Below are 22,937 nucleotides of genomic sequence, written 5' to 3'. Positions count from 1 at the left end.
ACCGGCACTCTAAATTGTTTTTTTAAGTTTCTGAAATGATCTCTTTGCCACCAATTCATCTTGTACACTGTTAGGAGATAAACCTAAGTCTGACACACTTACTTTAAAAATTTCAAGTACTTCCTTACTGCCTACAAACAACTTAGCTTAGCATTTCAGGTTCTTCCGGATTTGGTCCCAATCTGCTTTTGTACCCTTCTCACCCCCAGAAAGCACTATTCAGCTAAATGTAGCAGCTAAAGTGTTCCTTAAATTCAGGCAACCTGCTTCAGTGCCTTTTCTCTTGTTTCTCCCTCTCTCATTCCAAGTCCAAATGGCATGCATTCTTCTACTTTCTTGAGAACCAGCCTAAATATATTTCACTAACAAAGATCTTCCAGACCTTACCAAGCTAAATAACTCTTCTGAGGAACCCAGCTCCAGGCCAAAATCCTATGTGTAGCCTTTCAAGCCCAACCATAGACAATTATAAAAGGCTTTTAGTGACAGGCCTAGGAGGGCGGCTGCCTTTCCCATACCAGACTTGGTACACAGTTAGTTCACCAGTTTCTGAAGGGAGATGCAATCCACCCCCACCCCAACCCAGTGCTCAAATGCATATATGAATTCCTAGCTTAAGCATCTCTATTCAGAAACCCCCTTATGAGACGTTTGCACCTGCCTCTGTATAGACCTCCTTACAGCGGGCAGGGGTGAGATGTGTAGTCTGAAGACACTCTCTCCACTCCATCTCAATACCTTCCACTTCTAACCTTTCTTCTCCCTTCTTGGCCTCAGGTCCATAAAACAACAGGAAGAGCATTCTGTTTGGGGCTCTCTTGGCAGTAAGATGATCCTCCAGATAACCACCACTCGCAATCTGCTTTGATTTACCTGACCCTCACCCAGCGCCAGTCTGTTGGGGAAAACGGAACACTGAGGAGAGCTAGCACCCTTTCCTCTGAGGCCTCTTGTTTATACTATCACGTAAGTGAATGAAGCCTTGATTGTTACTTTCAGTTTGGCTCAATGTCCTAATTGACCACCTTAAACTTGGCAGTTCAAGACATCTTTCTTCCTCAAAACCCTTTATTCATGCTTACCATTACATGTAATCTCTATCTTGTGTTATTATTTGATTATAGATATGTATCTCATATACACATAAGCTAGGGCAAACTTCTTAAAGGCAAGAGGGCTGTTTATCCCTATAAGCCCCACCACAACCAGCTAACACCTTACAGTGAACAAATATTTATGGAAAGAATAAATGTATATAACATTCCAGAAATACCCTACACATAAAATACCCTTAAAAAGGAAAGGAGAAAGAGAAATAATATGATCTGAACTGCTAAATATAAGCAGTCTAAAAATCTCCAAGTGACCAAATGAAACTTCATATACTCTATTAATTCCAGCAACATTTTATAATTTATAATATGCTAGCCCTGAAGTAATTTTCGCTAATAATAAGCAGATAAACTAGTAAAAAAGAAAATAATTTTGAAAAGGGAATACATTCTGGTTTCTGGTAAAGATATGTGGTATCTTCAAATTAGAACGTTATTAATCATGCAATATGATTGATTCTGAGCACTGTCTTAGTAATTTCAGTAATGACCTTTCTTTTTCATCCTTGATGCTTTTGAAACTGCGTGATTACTACACAATATAGAACACTTCAAACCTGCCTCGTGTCAAATACAAGTAAAAACAGAGCTATAATGTTAGATATACTGAATACAGCACAAGAAAGATGTCAGGTATAAGTAAATGCAGAAAAAAATCAGATAAGGGAAAATAACACGAAAGACTTTAAAGCAGAGCTTATTGTTTTGTTACCATATACAATATAATCCAAACAGTATGCAGCATACTATAATGCTGTAAATTCAAAACATAAGCTACCAATACAGACGGTCTACACAGAGCAGTATTTTAGCTTATGAAAGCGCTGCAATAGCTTCTGCCTATTGGTTAAAGAAAAATTAAAGTTATTCAGCCAAGCTAGATATACTAAGTCCTAGAACCAGACAGACATAGATCATCACCTTGTATGTTTCTTCAGTGAAGTAACATGGACACTGTTAGATAAAAATAGGCAACTGTTAAGAGACTGATTTACAACTTAAATTTAACAGCTTATAATAAAATTAGATCAAAAGCCTACTGAGAAAAAATTTTTTTTGATTCACTGTTTTAACTCACAGTGATATTTATTTCAGTTTAAGCAAAATTTTCCTCTGTTAAAAAAGAAAGAAGCTCCCATACTTTGGAGACTGTCTAACTAAGTAAGTCTGACAACAACAAAGGTCCCAAGACTTCCTCTTTGGTTCATAAGCTTCCTGATCAGAGGCAAGACAATGGGACTGTACATGTAAGACAGGTGATCTATAAGTCTAAAATTCAGGAACTTCTCTCTTAAGCAGTTCAAGTTGCTGTATATATAACCTTAAAAAAATGGAATGCTGAAATAAAATGTGTAAAAAGAGGATTAGGAAAGAAAAAGTAATGAAAAATGTTATAACAAATTCAAGTATTGATAACAGTTTATATGCCTCACTTTGGCGTCATTAACCTATCACAAATCATACTGAGGTATAGAGTAAGAATTTCATAAGTCATTGTCAAGTAAGAAACAATGTACAAGCATGTGTCCACATAACAGACATAATGAACTGGCTTACCTGCCCTTATTCTCTTTCCCCTTCATTTTATTTTCTTGACCTTTTCCTCCAGTAGGATCCCACTCTACACAGGTATCTTCAACTCTCAAGTTCAAATGGGATGACGAGTTATCCAAACTGAAGTTTAGTGCTGTCCAAAAAAATATTTCACTTTTTAAAAAACATAGAACATATCCACATTCTAAAGCACAACTATCATCACATTATTTTCCTACTTAATTTATTCAACACTGTAGATAAATAATAAAGTTCAAATTCCTAATGCTAGCATTTATAGTCCCCAAAGATAAGTCTGTAATTAACTAACTCCTAGTTTATTTCCCATCATTGCTCTCTACATACCCTGTAACTCCAACCAAATACGATGTACGTGCATGGCCTCTAGCGTTTCTGCTACTCCCTCTGCTGGAATCTCCATCAGCACATAATAATCTCAACTTTCTGTTATTAGAATATTAGTTGATTATCAGTTGATTGCTATGACTAAATAGGAAGAGGAGCTGATAGATTTGAGGACGCGGAAAAAGTGATGTATAAAAAATTACACAGCCTGGTACACACACACATTTTCTCTGAGGCTCTAATACTTGATGGTTTCATATTTAAACTCTCAAAAGTTTTGAATTAAAAAGCATAGAGAAACAGGCTATCATAGCAGAAGCAAGCAGAAGCAAGGAAACTGGCCAGCTGATAGAGCTAGAGATGACTTAGATTGCAAAGACATGGGGAAAGGACTATTTACATGAAAACAAATCAAAAAACACAAACCAATGTCACAGGAATAAAAGGCAGAGCATAGGGCATATAGTCAGTGGTACTGGAATAGCACTGTATGGTGACAGATGGTAGCTACGCTTGCAGTGAGCACAGCACAACTACAGAGAAGTTGAATCACTATGTTGTACACTTGAAACTAATGTAATGTGCCAAATTTTAAAAAATAATTTAAAAAATGTAACAAAACTACACTTTTCAAATTACTTGGTATTTTGGGGAACTATCTACCTTACAAGACTTACTCAGAACTGCTAGCTTAGGAAATCAATGTAACAAGGTATTACCTTCTCTCTTTGGAAACTGAAGGTAAATCATTAAAATGTAAATCATTAAAATGCAGAATTCCTCATGTTCTCAAATGTAATTTCTAGAATCTCTGCTTTAAGCAAGGCATCATCTACTACACAGTTATCAACGATTATAATCTACTTCTGTTAGTTCTATTCTCCTTCAAAATTTCAAATTTCTGGTAATTACTCATTCAAGTGATATTCCTTTACAACTCCATCTCACTTAAGGATATTACTCCATTTAGCCAAAGCTTCAATGTATCTACGAAGTATGCATCATCAAACAACAAAATATTTGTATACAGAGCCTAATGTTTACCTAGTAAATTAAAAATTTTTCCTTTACTATTCCGTAAAGAGCACTTTTTTTTTTTAAAGATTTATTTATTTATATGTCACAGAGAGAGAGCACAAGCAGGGGGAGCAGCAGGCAGAGGGAGAAGCAGACTCCCTGCTGAGCAAGGACCTGACATGGGACTCAATCCCAGGACCCTGGGATCATGACCTGAGTCAAAGGCAGATGTTTAACTGACTGAGCCACCCAGGAGTCCCAAGAGCACTTTAATTTCAACTATGCAAGTGACCATTGTTCATTGTCTTTACTTATAAAATAACTTACTGCTTCTAGGAAATATCATACTAAACAAGTAAGTTATTAGCTTTTAAAATTTTGCATGTAGGGGCGCCTGGGTGGCGCAGTCGTTAAGCGTCTACCTTTGGCTCAGGGCGTGATCCCGGCATTATGGGATCAAGCCCCACATCAGGCTCCTCCGCTATGAGCCTGCTTCTTCCTCTCCCACTCCCCCTGCTTGTGTTCCCTCTCTCGCTGGCTTTCTCTATCTCGGTCAAATAAATAAATAAAATCTTAAAAAAAAAATTTTTCCACGTAAACGGAAAGGAACTTACAGAAAGAAAATATTTTTTTAAAAAAATGACCAAAAAAATTCCTTAATACAGAAGTTACTAAATAGGCACTTAATAGTTACTTCATAAGTAGGTTACTAAAAAATCAGGACTGAGCACTATCAAGAACAGACTGCCTTAAGAAAACAGGGTTGGGGCACCTGGCTCGTTCAGTCAGAAGAACATGCAACTCTTGATCTCGGGGTGGGGAGTTCGAGCCCCACATTGGGTGTAGAGATTACTAAGAAAAATAAAATACCTTAAAAAAAAACAACAGGGTTTATTAACCCCTATATTAGCTATTAGGTAATACATGTAAGGGTATCTACAGTCTGGAGAGAAAGAAAAAGTAAATATAACTCTAAGGTGCCATCAATTCTTAGCTGCTTGTTAAAATCCTAAGGCTTTAAAAAAAAAAAATAGGGGCGCCTGGGTGGCTCAGTTGTTGGGCGTCTGCCTTCAGCTCAGGGCGTGATCCCGGCGTTATGGGATCAAGCCCCGCGTCGGGCTCCTCCACTGGGAGCCTGCTTCTTCCTCTCCCACTCCCCCTGCTTGCGTTCCCTCTCTCGCTGGCTGTCTCTCTCTGTCAAATAAATAAATTAAATCTTTAAAAAAATAAATAAATAAATAAATAAATAAAGGCAGGAAAAAAATCCTAAGCCCGTTCCCTAATGTTTAATATTATGGAGAAGGGTGGAGTCATGAGTGGCAAGACAAGATATCACCTCCAAGCCAACTGAGACTAGACTTCCTAAATACCACAGCATGCAGACAGAAAGGCACAGGCTTCAACCCCAGGGGTATAATCTTTCATTTCTCTCCCTTTTTTTGTTTTGTTTTGGACACTATCCCCTTTTTGGGACCTCAACTAAGTCACCGAGCCTCCCTAAGCTAACAGGAATATGGTGTAGTGAAAAGAAGAAAAAGGACTGGTCTCAAAAGTGAGGACTCAAACATCAGTCCTATCTCTCATATTGTCTCTATAACAGAGCTAGGTATTAATTTCTGAATCTTTAAAAATCTCTGAAAACAAAGTACCAAAAAATTGAGGCACCACTATGTTTCATGTGTTTGTATTGGTGGCTGCTTTCTTGGTACTCTATATCATAGCCACTATCATTTGAAACTGGAGAGTAATTTGTGATTAATATCATATCATTTACCTTTACAAGGAAGTAAGGGATAAAATACTTAAAAATTCTATACATAAGAACTTTGATTACTCATCACATATGACAGTTCCAACGACAAGAAATAGTGCTACATACACTGGAGACAGAAATGAAAAATATTCCATCTTTCCCACATTGAACACCATATAAAAGGCAGGATATGAAATTTTGGTAGGCTTCCACTATTTAATTTCCATCTCTCTCCCTTTCCCTCCAGTTCTTTGTTCCATACATTTATTTCTAAGGTTGGTCAAAAAGTGCTATAGCAAGCCAAAAAAATTAGTAAACAATTGTTCAACATGTCATTTTTTTTTTTAAATCTAGACTTTTCCTCTGGAGCTCTTGCCCTCATTAGTAACTGCTCCAGTGGTATGGAATAACCTTAGAAGAGCTGTGACCTATAGCCATTTAAGGGACTAATTTTATTCTGGGTCTCCCTGAAAGTCAGAATCAATGTTTAGTAGCTCAGGGTTGAGTTTCAGTCTATCCTCACCCCAAGGGGTTTACCCCACAGTGAGAACTTTTTTTTTTTTTTTTTTTTTAAATAATCCCAACACAACAAACTGCTGGGATTTATTTTTTTTAAGGATTTTATTTATTTATTTATTTGAAAGAGCGAGAATGAGCAGAAGGAGGAGCAGAGGGAGAGGGAGAAGCAGGCTCCCCGCCAAGCAGGGAGCCCCATGTGTGGCTCAATCCCAGAACCCTGGGATCATGATCTGAGCTGAAGGCAGACAATTAACCACCCAGGCGCCCCTCACAGTGAGAACTCTTGAAAGGATTAAAATCAACTTAGTCTTTCTCTACAAACACTAAGACCAATGAAATGGTACTTCCCCATTATTGAGCAATAATCTATTCCCTGAGTAATCTGTGGGCAAACCTCATTGATGCCTATGTATTTATACTAGATTGCAATTTATAAACTAACATCCACTAGAGAATATAAGCCCATCATCTCAGTCTGTTTTACCCATCTGAACACCATTAGTTCATAAAAGATGAACTAATGAAAACCAATTTTGTAATCCTAATTTCTCCAACTTAAAATTCCTACTGCTGGGAATTCCAAGTATGTGTATGTATGTGCACATGCAGTGGGGAAGAAGTGCTACCATACATGAAATGCTTCCTGTCGCAGTCTTGAATTTCAGATGTTAAGCTGTATAAATATCTATGATCTTACCTTTGGTCTCTAGAGTCACTGGATCAGAATACTCTCCAGCTACAGCTTTGTTACAAGCTCGTACTCTGAAATTCATATACTTTGAATCAAACTTCAAGCCTGAAAAAATGAAAATGGTTTTCAGATATGAAAAATAAAGGGATCTACTCCAAATGTATGAGTATGAACCATCATACAGACACTTTTCCTCCTTGGAACTATCTCTTTACTCCAGGAGAGTGCATGTTTATGTTAAAACGATGATAATGCCTCAAATAAGAGGAATCATGATTTATCTATTGCTTTCTCCAAAAGAAATAAATTATATACAGTTTATCAATGTGGATTTTTTTTTAAGCCTAGTGATAAAAAGGTACTCTCAAGCCTTGTTAAAAGTAATGTTTTATTCAAGGAGAAATGCTACTGGAAAGAAGACACCCTAAAGAATTTTTATATTTATGAAACATTGTCTTTTCATGTGAAAAATGAATTTAAAGAGAAAGTAAAGCATATGAATTAATAGTAAACTCTGAAGTTAGTCAAGTCTAGATTAAAATTTCAATCCATTGCACGCCTGGCTGGCTCAATCAGTACAGCATGCAACTCTGGTTCTCAGAATTTTAAGTTTGAGCCCCACGATGAATGTAGAGATTACTTAAAAAAAATAAAATAAAATCTTTAAAATTCCAGTCCAAAAATTACTAGCTATGGGACCGTCAACAACTTGACAGAGTCAGTTTTTGTATCTGCAAAACAGAAATGATAAAACCAACCTCGTAAATGTAAAAATTAAATGAGATGTATTGTGTAATACACTTCAGCCCAACTCCTGACAAACAGTAAGTGCTCAATAATGGTAATGTTACTGCTCATGCATAACAAGTGTTGAACAACTCTGGAAACATTTGGCCATTTCAAATACCCCAAATCCCCTAAATGTGAAAATACCTTTTGTGTGTGTGTGTGCATAAATACCTTTTTAAAGACTTTTAAAAGGCTAACACGAATTTCTAATACCAAGTCACAGCTCTGTAAATATTACTGTGAAGCTAATCATAAAAAGGTAAAAGCAACAGTATTCACAGTACCACTGAAATTTAGGGTAGTACATACACCTAGAAAACTGACAGCTTTTTTATTGTTAGAAAACCAAGGTTAAAATTAAATGTTATTCTGAAATATTATTTCCAGAACACCTTCATGTTTGTTCTACATACACTGTTTTACCAGATCACAAATATCCAGAAGTAATTAAAATGAAAGTTTTCCTGATATTTTAAGAGAAACTTACTTCTATAATGAATATAGAGAAAGTCAGCTTGGCTAAAGAAACTTAATCTTTTAAAGTAACTCAAAATATTTTTCACAATTACATTTACTTTCTGAGAATGAGATTCATGAAATGCAGTCCTTTTACCTGACAGTGTATACTCAGTACCCTTAATATTATCAATTATTTCCCAACATCGCTCATCCTTTACACGTGGAAGTCCATCAAAATTAGTTTTCCGATGTTCCAGTATAAAATGATCAATCTTATTATCTTCTTCTGGCATTCTCCAAGCTACTGTTACAGAATTGTCAGCCACCAAACACTCTACTGGATCTATCTCTGGAGCTTTAGGGACTGAAGGAAAAAAAGGTTCATTTCTCATTTATTATAGTACTCATATTTATGTTTGTCATTCAAACTGCTTTTTTCATGTTGCTTTTCAGTGGTGCAAACTGAATAAAGCTAAGAGAAAGGATAAGCTAATAAATGCGAGATAACTTTTTCAAAGTTCCATTTAAAAATTCATATTTGAAAGGTTTTTTTTATAGACTTATTCAAAGTTTATGAAAATCCTAGCTGGCAAAAAGCAGTTCAAACATGCCAAAGATAGAGAATCAAGAATAACTTGCTTCTCAACACACACTTCTTAATCTGCTACTTCAAACAGCTGTAGACTACTGATTAAATCAATAATGACAAAATAGAAAAGTCTGCTTTGAATCAATGATTAAAGTAATTAAAGATATTTTCAATGTATTTTTAAAATCTTATTTATAAAATAATTGTAATTTATCACTAAAAAAAAATGAACTCCCCAACCCCCCCAAAAATACTTCAGGATTTTTAGATGTTTCTGCAAAGAGTTCTATGATTCATTAAAATAAACCAGGGTAAATGAGCCCTAACTAACATGTATGAACAGTAATTCATTTTTTTTCCATAGAAGAGATTTTCCATAGCTCCTCAACATCAACAGGTGTTCCATGTGCAAAACAAGAGACTTAATTGAAGAACATGATCCTCCAGTGATATACATGTGTCTAAGATGTATGAAACTGCAAATATTGTATTTAAGCATTCTGTCACTAAAAAGAGTTTTAAAAGACTTACTCCAAGTATACAAGGCTGGTTCAACATCCTAAATCAATTAATGTAATTGATCACATTAGAAGAAAAATCGTATGACCATATCAACAGAGAAAAAAATATTTGACAAAATTAACACCCACTCATGACAAAAACTCAGCAAACTAGAATACAGGAGAACTTTACTTGATGAAGAACACTTGCAAAAAACCTAGTTAACATCATAATGCTGAGAAACTAGATACTTTTCTTCTAAGGCAAGTCTCCTTTCACCACTCCTATTCAACACTGTACTAGAAGTTCTAGCTAAATGCAGTAAGATGAGAAAAGGAAGCAAAAGGTATACAGATTAGGAAGGAAGAAATAAAACCTTCTTTGTTCACTGACGGCATCAATGTCAATGTAGAAAATCTGAAGATTCAAGAAAAAAAATTCCTGGAACTCACAAGCCATTATAGCAAGGCTGCAGGAAACAAGGGATGTACAGGCAGAGTAGAGGGGAATTTTAGAACAGTGAAACTATTCTGTATGATAATGTCATGGTGGATATGGGACATTATACATTTGTCAAAATCCAAAGAACTGTATAACACAAAAAATGAACCCTAATGTAAACTATGAGCTTCAGTTAATAATAATGTAAGTGGGGGCGCCTGGGTGGCACAGCGGTTAAGCATCTGCCTTCGGCTCAGGGCGTGATCTCGGCGTTGTGGGATCGAGCCCCACATCAGGGCTCCTCTGCTATGAGCCTGCTTTCCTCTCCCACTCCCCCTGCTTGTGTTCCATCTCTCGCTGGCTGTCTCTATCTCTGTCAAATAAATAAATAAAATCTTAAAAAAAAAATTTAAAAAAAAAATAATAATGTAATTGGTTCATCAATTGTAACAAATGTACCATACTAATGATAGGGTAAATTGTATTTAGGGGAGGAAGGGGATACATGATAAGTCTCTGTGTAATCTACTCAATTTTCCATAAACCTAAATTTGTTCTAAAAAACAAAGTATTAATTTTTAAAAAGATTTATTTATTTATTTTAGAGAGAGAGAGAGAGCGCACAAGCAAGAGATAGTGTGTGCACACGTGCAGTGGGGAGGAGCAGAGATAATCTCAAGCAGACTCCACATCCAGTGCAGAGCCCGATGTGGGGCTCGATCTCAGGACCCTGAAATCATGACCTGAGCTGAAATCAAGAATCGAGGCACCCCACAAAATATTAATTTTTAAAAACTATGACAACTAAGGAATTATATACAAAAGTTAAAATGCAAAGCAATATGGAACTTAACAAATAACAAAGTAAACCAATTATTTTACATCTTAGATAAAAAAATCAAGACCAAGATGAGTCCTCAGGGAGCCTGGGTGGCTCAGTCAGTTAAATGTCTGACTCTTAATTTCAGCCCTGGTCTTTGATCTCAGAGGCATGAGTTCAAGCCCCGTAGCCTAGCATCAGGCTCCACCAAACTCTTTTAAAAAAAAGAAAAAAAAGACCACGATGAAAAGAATTTGATGTAAATTTTACATCTTCAAGCCTAACAAGTAAGAAAAGGAGGAAGGGAGAAAAATGGGACAACTGATCTCCATTAACTATAGTCTCCAAATTTCAACTCTTGTATGTGTGTGATTGTACAATAAATATTTAGAATCTGATATACCTTATTAGTAAGACAAAAGACAACCAAATAAATATTTATCATTTGTCATTACTGTTAATATCCTTCATCTGTTTTGTAGGGTTCTTGTCCCTATAACAAATAAAAGATGCTAATCTCTATTATTGAAACATAAGCAATACAGACTACTATTCATTGTCAAGAGAATAAACCACAGGCATTTATGAATTTAATACGCTCTACACTGCCTACACGTGAGGCCTATGGCATGCAGCAATTTCATAATTTTGCTGAGTCAAAAACCTGTACTTAGGGGCGCCTGGGTGGCTCAGTCGTTAAGCATCTGCCTTCAGCTCTGGGCGTGATCCCAGAGTCCTAGGATCGAGCCCCATATCTGGCTCCTCCTCCTCTCTCTGGCTGTGTCTCTCCCAGTCAAATAAATAAATAAAATCTTCAAAAAAAAAACCCCAAAAAACAAACAACAACAACAACAACAAAACCCTGTACTTAGAGTTCCAAGAGGCTGATAGAAAGCAAGAATCATTTAATTTGTAAGCAGGCCCAGCAACACCCCACTATCTACATCTTAATTCAGCTCCCATTCTAGTAAGAATGTACTGGCAAGTAGATACTTCTTTCTTGTGAATAATGGCCCCCAAAAGAGAACAAACTGCTAAAAGTGGCAACTAAGGTAAAAATGAAAAAAAAAAAAAAATCCAAGAAAGAAGAGTGGTACATCAAATTAAGGTTTACTTGGATCTAATATGTGGAAAGTTCACCCAAGATTCTATACAGAATTAAGAGAAGCATTCATCATATGAGGGAGAGAACTTTAGGGGAAGATGAAAGGTGGTACACTTATAAAATATTACTTAGGAATGCAGAACTCTCTTTGAAAATGAGAATGGAAAGCAATTCACAGGAATTTCCATAAAGTAACATTTAACCGGCAATAGTGTGGAAATTGGTTCAAGAATTTGACATTCTCCGCAGGTGAATGTGAAAGGACAAATGGCATCAACATTGCCACAGGCATGTTTCTCTTCTTGGCTGCAGAAGCTCAGAGAGGAGAAGGATATAAATTCTTAAGTTTCAATGTATAAAAAATAGCTTAGGGTAGAAGAAAATGACTGTAGTTATTATCACCCATCGCCACCACTTCCATTTTCAAACTCAAGTAAGTCTACAATTCATATTACTATACATAATACAGTGTAGAGTTGATTTTTGTGGTGTTTATGGAATAGTTACTAAAGGATGAAGGTATTCGTTTTTCTAAATTAATCTGGCTCCATCTTATGGGAAATTCTTATGCTATAGCAGAATAAAAAATTAGCGATATGAATTCATCTTTCATAAATTTTAACGACCTACTATATTTTTCCTTTCAGACGAAACTCCTCCACAAAAGGATTTCTTATTTTTTATTATACCTCATTGCTTTAGACTGTCTTAACAGTTTGCCAAAAGAGGACATCCTTCCTACCTGTGCATGCAATCTACTTGACTATATAGTAAAGATGGCCTTGGTCTGTCAAGCCATCACAGAAAACCCAAGAGAAAGAAAGTAGTGTTGAGAAGATTGCTTTTTAATACTTTTTTTCAAAAAATCAAAATAATACTCATGTGTACATTCACGATCCATCACTCCTGACTCTCCTTTTGAATTTAGAAGTAGTGTGAATTACAATATAATTGTAATTCTGAAAGGCCAATTTACAGGTAGATATCCACGACAAGTATACCTTCTTCCTCTAGTCTACACCTATGGTGCCTTCTCTCATCTTTTCCTTCTATGAACTCCTCTAGAACTTCTGACCTGTACCACACAAGTTAATACTTCACTTATACGATCCTTATTAAGTTTCATTATAGTTTCATGACTACTAACCTGTCTTTACAATCATATTTTAAAGTCCCTGACCAAATATTCAGAGAAATCAACATTCTCTATTCAAAAACAGCTAACCTCCAAAAATTACAGCCAGTTCTAACTAGAATCTGTAAGTAAAAAGCACCTGTAAATAAGTAAAAAAGCATCTGATCCCTCAAATCACTATGTCTTAGCTAAAAAGAGAATACCAACAAAAGGTACTTAGTTGGCTCTCTCACACATGTGGAAAATAATTTGGGACTCAATTTCAAATGGTTTTGGCTACTGGAATATCCTATTAATACTCTAATAAACCAATGTTAACATATTATTACTGGAAATAAAAGTCCATCTGAGCCAACAACCACAACTATACCGGTAATGACAGCAGCTGATATGTTGCTGAGTGTTAAGTATGTGCCAGGTACTATTTTCAAGTGATTTAGAGGTTTCAATTCATTTAATCCTTATACAAACCCATGAAGAAGAACATCACATTTTAAAGATGAAGAAAATGAAACAAAGTTAAATAATTTGTTCAAGGTTCACAGCAAGTAAATGGCAGTCAGGATTCAAGTCCAAGTCCGGTCCCAGAACCCACTGTTAACCATCATGATATATATTGCTTCTCTCTGCCAAACTAACAATAAAAGATATCCCTTTAATTGGATTCTCAAAATGGAATTTTTACTATCAGTAAAATAATTCTCTAAAAATAAAGACTAGCAAATTTAATTATTCCTTAGCTAAATGAAGAAAACAACCTACACTATACTTCTTAATATTTATATTTCAAAGTTCATTACAAAAAAACACTTTACAAGTAATATATGTACATACTTACCTGGCAAAAACTTCAAAGTTTGCAGCATCTGTCTTTCCTGAGAAAAATCCACCATTAAATGAGTCATGTTGTCACTGACCTTTGGTTTCAACGAAAGGCGAAAGGCTGAAGCCATTGTTACTCTACGGCAAACATAAATATACTTTTAAAAAAATAAAAGAATGGGAGTATACCATATTTAATTTATAAAGGAAAAGACAGAAGTTATTTCACTTTAGTGATTTCAGAAACAATAACAAAGGTAACAAAGCTAAAAAGAAATTTGTTCTCAGAGTCTTTTGAAAATTAATTAAAAAAACTGTAAAATGTTTTTAAATTTAGGTATTTAACATAACTTTAAGCAACTTTCCTCCAGGTAGTTTTATAAAATTACACACAAAAATATCACAAGAGAAAATATCCCATATAAATCATCGTTAACAGACCCAGCAGTTATCTGAACCTCTGTATACTCAATCTCACTGACTTCCTGATGCCAAACTCACTCCTTTTCATATGCCAAATAATGAACTGTACATTCTCCTTAATAGTCACAACTACTCGATGTATCCTTAATTTAAGAGTAAAAGTACACTGACCACCTATTGTACAGCCTGGTAGCTGCTAAAGATAGGGAGGGCACGGATGAGAAAGGAGAGATGTGAAATCACAATTTTGAATACCATGCTAGTAAGTATCGACATCAGCTATATGGAAGGATACAAGGAGAAACAGCCTTGTGAAACCATATGCCATGGAAATAATAGTTCAACAAATATTAATAGATGAATGTGGTTTAAAAAACAACAAAAGAAAAAAAAACAAAAAAAGAAAGAAGCCATACCAGACCTCATTTTACCCAAAGTATGGGGGCACTGTTCTGTCAATTAAAACTAGAGATTAAAGAAAATCCTCATATTCTAGTAATTTGTCATTTTATCTCAAATTTCAATTTTTCATATCACAGTAAATTTCCACAAATATCACAAAGTAACTTCCTTATTATCCTTAGTCAAAGAATGATACAAAAGTACTATCAATGGATGTTGTCCTGCTAGCACACAACTTGGGAGAAGCAGTAAATAGAGCTGAGGAACAAAGGGAATACCAGGCCTAGTCATTCAGATCTGCCAAATCTACCCAGGGATATGTGGTATGAAAGACATAAAACTTGTTGCTGTATTCAGTTATTTTGGGATAAAAAATGTTAAACTGTTGTTGTATTCAGTTATTTTACTTCACTTTAAAAGTAGGAAAGTAATCACTTTATTAATAACAATGAGTCAACAACAGCTGATCTACTGATCAAGAAGAACGTGCTACAGTGAAATACAACTTATGGGGAAGTGAACTCACTGAAAGCCAAGAATAAATCTGAATATTTCACACACATTACTTTAAGCTGTTAGTTCTTAATAATTAAATTTCAGATTATATCAATAAGAAGTTAGGAACAAAGGCTAAGTCTTACTTTGTTCTTTAAAGCCCCAAGTATCTTTTGATTTGAAAACTTCTGAAAGAGCTATTTTCAGAAAGGTGCTTAGTAAATGACCACTGAATCAATGAATGGGTTTGAACCTACTTGGATGCTTCTAAACCTATTTAAATGTTTGTTGAGAACTGTTGAAAAAAATATCTTTTGGTGTTTTAGGGAATTTAAATCTGAAACTTTATCTACAAAACTTGATTTTAATCACTATGGCCTCAAAGAAAAAGAATGTCCTCCAAAAGTGCATTATAAAGGTCTATCAAAACCTAAAAACCAAGAATAATGACCTTTATTTTCTAGTCAATAAAAATTTCAATCTCCATAAATCAACTTAGATGTACAACAATGCTATAATCTTTCAAAAGAGTGAATTTTTTATTTTTAAACTGAATACATTTAGATAATTGTGCCTGAAAGCCCAAATCAACCTAAAACCCACAGATAATTCTAACATTACAGGATCCATATGGTTAGGAATGTTCTAATTCACCTTGACTTTCTTGGTTTATTTCCTATAGTACAGGTGAAATACAAAGATCCTTTCCCCTTAGTTTCCTTTTTACAAAGAAAAAATAACTGTAAAACATATGAACACTTTGAATTTCCTCAAAGTATCTATTTAATTAACTTGACTCACCCTTTCATGATCCCTTTCTTTCAAGAACCATAAGTCCATAACAAACCTCAACTAATCATCTTCCAACATTACTAAAAGCATCCATAAGTACATACTAGTGATCTATAAAGTTATAGAGATCTGCTATTATCTTTTCATTTCAGTTGCTTAGTTTTTCCTGTCACTCCCACGTTTCTCCTGCATAACTTCTATCACAACAAATGATAAATATTCAGTTCTCAGGATGCTTTTATTTTTATATATTTGATTGCTCAGGTATGTTACACACTCTTCCTTAAAATTCCACTTCTGCCCTTAATATAGGGGAATAATCCTTTCTTCCATTAGCAAAAATTATTTTACTATGACTATATATTTAAATTATTTTATGTCATAAATGGCAATGATGGAATTCTAGAAGCCTATTTCCTGGGAGAGCACCTTGTATCTATCTATCTATCTATCTATCTATCTATCTATCTATCTATCTATCTATCTATCAATCATCTATATCAGAGAAACCTGGACATTTTGAAGTTAAAAATCAACTTGAAAAAATTAAGCCAAGACCCAGAAGTGTTCTTGGGCGGTAGGTAAAAATTTCATGGGTAGCCAAAATGAATAACGTGTAGACTTTGGGTGGGGAGGAGTTTGTCTTGACAGAGAAAAGGAACCCTGACTCCTGAGATCACCTGGAAACTGATGAAATCGAGCCAAGAAATGGGCTTAGAAGAGGCAAAGAAGTCAAGCTTCATTGAAGCTTTGTGTTCAACCATGAAAATTCATCATTAAATTCTGACAAACAAATCAGATTTGTTTGTCAGGGGTAAGGACAGGAATTCTTGGAAGCAAGAACCATATAGATTCCTAGGAGAGGACAAGAGAAGATCTTGCAAGGGTTCTCGCAAAGTCCTTAGATAGGCCAAAGCTTGATTAGGAAATGACTTCTAATCCAAAAAGTCAGAGACCATAGCAAGACTTAGTGAAGAAAGTGGCTAAAGAGAAGAATAATCTAGCCATAGTGAAAGATTGATTACATGTAGCAAATTCCAGCAGATACAACCCAATTATACCTTATCCAAAAACTGACCTACCTAGCATCCACTCCTCATACAGCCAATACTTTTTACCTTCAAACTCTCATAATCACCCTTCTACATCCAGGATTGATAAGACGATCCATGTCTTTAACCACTCCCTGATAATAAAATATACCAAAACTACATAAAAATTAGTTTTTGTGCTAAGAGTACTATAAGTGCCATGTGAATCTTGCCTCTAGTAAATAACAGACCATCAGAAAAACAGAATTGAAGGCTTCAGCCAAAATTAACAACGGACACACTGGTTTTCACACACTCTATGATGAATAATTTTGTGAATTATCCGATGAAGAATAAATAATTTAATCTAGGATTCAGAGTGGTGCTCTGAAAAGCTACAACTTTCAGAGAATCTCAAATCCTCAAAGAAAGAAACCTTAAGTGATAATCTCACTACAGTCAATGCTCAGTGATTAGCCAGGAAGATCAAAACCATCCCTTCTGTGGTCACTCAATCCAGAACTGCCAGTAGCTCTTTTAGCCCTTTGGTGTATTCATTAGAGCAAATACTAAATTACCTTTGTTAATCCTGGCTCTACCAATGAGAAAGACCTTTTAAGACAGTCTTTCATCATTTTCTTTAATTTTCTCTTCCCACACATTAGATAGTAGTGGCATGAGAAACAGAAAGAGATGGCACCAGGAACAGGATGGAATGAGAATACAAAGGTGTTAAACAGGAGAGCAGTGAAATAGGAGAGCTTCAGCTCTTAAGTACTATTAAAAATGCTATGACTTCTCAGAAAATAAGACATATTTTTTAAATTTATGAACAACAAAAAAACACATTCCAGGAATATATCTATTTTTAATTATCCAAAATGGGTCTCCATCCATTCATAGCTAATTAGGAACTGTACTAAAACTAACTATATTATACCAGAAATGAAATTCTTTTGGAAGTACATAATTGTCCACAACTATATTTTTAAGAAAATCTTGGTGATATATTGTTTATTCTAGAAGATATGCAAAAGAGATTTTCTTTTTTTTTGTACATGGCCATTAGGTATTTTTATTTTAACCAACAAAAGTCTAATAAGAAACTTCTTGAATTTCATTTCTGACTTCAATATTGATACTTATATAAAAATGTAGGTTTTATACCATACCTATCCTTGATCTGTCTGGCAGCCTTGGAGCAAATCAGGGAGAAGAGAAAGAAGGCAGTTAGTGCTTTTCATGCAAGTTTCAATGGCAGTGACATGCAAGAAAAGTTAGGATATAAACCCTGGAATAGATTAGTTCACAGTCACCAAAACATGAATTACAGGAAATTTGTACAGTTCACATCAGCTTGCATAATGTGATGTTAGAACTATAGTGTAAAAAAAAAAAAATCCAGACCCCATATAAATCACCTTAAAAAGAGAAAAATTAAACACTTCAAACTAATTCCAGATGACTGCATGTTTTTCCTTACCTTAAGATTATCAAAATACACCTCCACTTCCAATTCAGTCTGACACTCCTCAACTAGAACAATCAATCTCCTTCATGGGGCACACATTTCTATGCAATCTAATGGTTTTCTTATACATTTCAAATCTGCTTTCCAATTTTTCTTCAATGATCTCCTTCACCACTTCATCATGGTTGTTCCAAGTTTTCTCTATATGCCTTCCCTGGGCAAAGACTGCATTTTGAGAGCTTGCCTGCTAACATATAAAACTGGACCACAGTTCTTCAATCCTTCACCCCAAAGAGCAACGTTATGACAAAAATTCAGACAAGGAGAAACCAGAGAAATACTTCCGGCAATAAGGTCTTTCCCTGAGATGACTTCATAGAAGCTGCTAACTTAAACCTACTCAGCATGAGATATCTTTTTTTTTTTTTTTTTTTTTTTTTGAGAATGCTAGCACAAGTTTAGGAAAGGGCACAACTACCTTGGAGCTGTACAGTATACAGAAAAACAATAAAAAAAATATACACGAAACCTATTGTCCCCTTCACATTTATATATAATATATTCAACAAAAGTTTTTTCCCCCCAAACTGACCACCATAATTAACAATGCATCCAATATAAACCAGGGCTGTTTTGCTCTACACTCTATCTTTGGCCTAGCATAAAGCTTGGCACATGGTAGTATTCATAATTATTAAATTCAATTGGACACTAATTTGATATAGCAATATTGCTGTTTCTTCAATTCTAATATTGTTCTTATTGGTATTGTCATTTTTATATCCATCCTAAAATATTCTGGTCTGAGTGCCTTTCTACACAAAAAACCGGAACTAACATTTAGGAGGTCAGCATATGCACATTTCCAACACTACCACAATCAATTGTGAGACCTGTAGACTAATCATTCTCTTTCCTTTATTAAGAAATTGTAGTCCTTACTGTTTCTAAAGATCCATTCCAAGCTCCACATTCTACAGCAAACAACCCAATTTGTGACATTATGTGTCTTAAGTCATAACACTACTTTGGTACTAGGAATAAGAAATGTTAGGAAAGTCAATTACACTCATTTTTTTAAAATTATTGTCATTACAGCAAGAATTACAACCAAAGATTTTAATATAAATGTCAGGAGAGAGAAAGAAGAAACTCCTCTGCTCTTGTTGTTTCTTTATATACGGAGAAGTGCCATTAGCACTACTCCTTTAGCCTCTCTATTCCTTCATTTCTCTGTGTGAGGTAAAAGGACTTAATCTGATTATGAGTTTGAAAGGAGAAACTAGAAATAAGTAGCTCAGCTATTTTCCCTCTTTCTGGCAGCTTGCTTGTCTACAGAGAACATATACTCTTCTTTCCCTCTACGTAGGAAGTTTCACAGAAACAGGCTCTCACACACATACACAGAGTTGAGGTACCCTTGTACTGACCATACCTGAATGGGCAAGTCTCGCTAACTCTAGGATTAATATTACAATGCTTGCCCATTGATATAAGCTAAATACTCCAATATCATTTGATTGGTATTTGGCTTCTTATCAGCTTTATTGTTTTATCTTATTTCCCAACTGGTTTAGAACTTGGTTAAAAGAATGTTACTTACCAATCACTCACAAAGAACCCAACAATATGAAGACCATAACTGTCTTTTTTTTTAACAGAGATTTTCTTTCATCTTTCAAGAACTTTATACAGTATATATGTTTAATTTCCTTACAACAATTTTTAAAAAGTGATCTCTACACCCAATGTGGGGCTCAAACTCACAACCGAGATTAAAAGTCACATACTCTACTGACTGAGCCGCCAATACGGTCTTTTAAACTAACCATAATGATTCAATTTTGTGTCTAGTATTACTTAACTTAGTAAGGTGCCATTTTTTGGTGTGTCTGTGTACAAGTGTGCACATGTGCACATGCATGTAAAGCTTTCTTGTTATCATTTAATGTACCAGGCTGCTTGAGACAAACCAGAAAAGGAACAGATGAAAAGCAAATGATGTTGGAAAAATTATTGTCTTGTGCATTCATATATAAACATACCAGGTGCTCAAACTGAAGACTCAGCGGTTCCTCTTTCATTTAGGTTTGAATTTAACAGTATATACACTGTGTAAATGCAGAAGGGGTTGAAAAAGTTATCCTGTGCAATGATAAAAGGGTAGAAAGTCTCATATTCTGAAGATACTTCTCTAAAAGGGCCCAATTTTAAAAAACGTCTTAAATTGGAAAATAAATGGTTTAATTTTTTTTTTCTGGAATTTCTTATCCCAAAGTAGAAATCTATCCAAAAGATACACATTACCTATTGTTTGATTCCTCTAAGTTTTAATTTCAAGAGTGATGTGTTTTGGGGCGCCTGGGTGGCACAGCGGTTAAGCATCTGCCTTCGGCTCAGGGCGTGATCCCGGCGTTATGGGATCGAAGCCCCACATCAGGCTCCGCTATGAGCCTGCTTCTTCCTCTCCCACTCCCCCTGCTTGTGTTCCCTCTCTCGCTGGCTGTCTCTATCTCTGTCAAATAAATAAATAAAATCTTTAAAAAAAAAAAAAAAAGAGTGATGTGTTTTGTCAATTAAACATTTCTGCTTACCAAGTTCCAAATGATTCCAGAATTTACCTTTGCTCTATCTCTAACATATTTATTTGCATCTATATAATTCCACTTAGTGAGTTATGAACAGGCCTCAGCTGAATCTTTAGATTTTTGGGTAATACTACTGTATATTATTTGAAAGCCTTCAAGAAGCATTAGCCATATTACCTTGCTCAATATCTCTATTTTCTATTTCAATTTCAATCACTATTTCTAGTTCAATCTCTACTGAAATCTTGTTTGCCAACACTTCATTTCTCTTTATTCCTATCAGAGATGGCTTCTTTCTCTCTCATTCCCTTCCTCTGTCTCTCAATAAATGTTTTCAAAATAAATCTTACAATTCTGATCCTTTATCAGTTTTAAGAATCTGTCACCTCAAACCAAACTTCCTTAAAAAGATCTACAATAAGAGTATCAGTAGGAGTAATCGCAAATGGTTCTTCATAATTACCAATAAGGTATAAAGAAGTTAAACCAGATCTTTTCCCAATCTCTCGTTTTTAATCTGCTATAAGTAGATATAGAAACTATTTTCTTCCATGAATTTATCAAGCACTCTAAAAATTAAGACCTCATTGTTTCTATATTTTTTCTTAATATGGTCATTTTTCCCATTTATAGAAAGATGTTAGACGCAAAGTACCCTAAAATAACTCTACCGTGGAGCAGCTAACTGAACAGTATTTTCTAAAGTTAAAACAGGAATAATAATAAAATTAAGAAGTTTTAGATCTTGCTTATTGTACTCAATGAGAATCATTTACCCAAAAAGAACAAAATTTGAGATTTACAAATTTCTTCCCAATCAGCAAAAATTCTAAAACTCCTCAGCAAAAAATATGGAGCATTAGACCAGGGCTCAAGGGATCTGAGTTTCATACCACACTAACCAGCAAGTCACTTAACTCTTTCAGAATTCAGTTACCTCATCTATAAGGTGCTGAGCACTGAAATATCTCCAAACCCTAAAGTCCATCCTAAGCCATCTTATTTGCACACAGCAACTTTTTAAATTTATCCAAAATAAGCTAAGCGTTTTAACAATCTAATTCTCTGAAATATAGGCTGAAATGAAGAGGCCGCAAGGGAAAAGTTAGTTAAAATCAGAGCATTAATAAAAAGCAACAAAAATAATAAAGCTGACCCTTGAACAACACAGGTTTGAACTGCACGGGTCCAGTGATATGCAGGATTTTTACAGCACAGTGCGGTAAATGTATTTTCTTTTCCTTATGATTTTCTTAGGAATATTTTCTTTTCTCTAGCTTATTTTATTGTAAGAATGAAGCATATAATACATATACCACAAAATATGCGTTAATCGACTATGTTTTAGGTAAGTCTTCTCATCTACGAGTAATTAAGTTGTGGGTGAGTTGAAAGTCACACATAGATTTTAAACTACACGGAGGCCAGTGCTCATAATCCCCATGTTGTTTAAGGGCCAACTGTTTATCTGTTTCTAAATAACAACAGAGAAAAATACACTAATACTGTCAAAATGATGAATCCAGCAAAAACTAGACTTCAAAACTGGCATTTGCCTGACAGGATTCGTCTTTAATCTTGATTTGCAGTTAAGCCCAACAGAGTTCCTACTAATACTCTGAATCCCACACAACACTGAGAAACTTTTCAAGTCTTGTCTGTATGCTCACATTGCTTTATACCTCAGATTTTCCTACTAGATTTGGGACAGAAATTTTTGTAATGTTTCCTTGAGACAAACTGAAAATGACTAAGGGGCAAACATACAATACTTTCCCAATACTTTTTGCAATACATAATTGAGACTCCTACCCTCACTCCCAAGGTACCATATTAAGAAATGACTTGGGAAATCAAAGGGACTCAGTGAGAGGAAGTGAAAAAGAGATAGCTTCAAAATGCTATTTTCCTTTTGGCAAAAATACCAGCTTTAAAAAAACAACAACACTGCAGAGCAGTTGATTCCGTATGCTAAAACTTTTATATTTTCTATATATTTATCTGTTTATAGAAAGAACTACTTTTCAAAAAATATTTTAGTCTTCACAAAGCTATAGCACACAACTTGAAATAAACTTTGAAT

General features: G+C 34.9%; 1 protein-coding gene across 6 annotated transcripts in view; it reads right to left on the bottom strand.

The window, feature by feature from the left end:
* The window catches only part of FSD1L (fibronectin type III and SPRY domain containing 1 like), a 65,927-nt gene that overhangs the window by 17,166 nt on the left and 25,824 nt on the right, over window positions 1–22,937 (bottom strand). For 3 of the 6 annotated variants that reach the window (XM_034664221.1, XM_034664220.1, XM_011235322.3), the window contains 6 exons: window positions 17,968–17,990; window positions 13,669–13,790; window positions 8,394–8,603; window positions 6,998–7,096; window positions 2,670–2,799; window positions 2,034–2,066 (listed from right to left, as the gene is read on the bottom strand). In XM_034664221.1, coding sequence (XP_034520112.1) covers window positions 2,034–2,066; window positions 2,670–2,799; window positions 6,998–7,096; window positions 8,394–8,603; window positions 13,669–13,790; window positions 17,968–17,990 — 617 coding nt within the window. The remainder of the gene's footprint in view (window positions 1–2,033; window positions 2,067–2,669; window positions 2,800–6,997; window positions 7,097–8,393; window positions 8,604–13,668; window positions 13,791–17,967; window positions 17,991–22,937) is intronic. The other 3 variants (XM_034664222.1, XM_019808386.2, XM_019808385.2) reach the window with 1 other exon arrangement.

This window comes from Ailuropoda melanoleuca, chromosome 7 (assembly GCF_002007445.2).
Source record: "Ailuropoda melanoleuca isolate Jingjing chromosome 7, ASM200744v2, whole genome shotgun sequence".
In the NCBI taxonomy this organism is placed as follows: domain Eukaryota; kingdom Metazoa; phylum Chordata; class Mammalia; order Carnivora; family Ursidae; genus Ailuropoda; species Ailuropoda melanoleuca.
This window is presented reverse-complemented; position numbering and strand designations above follow the sequence as displayed.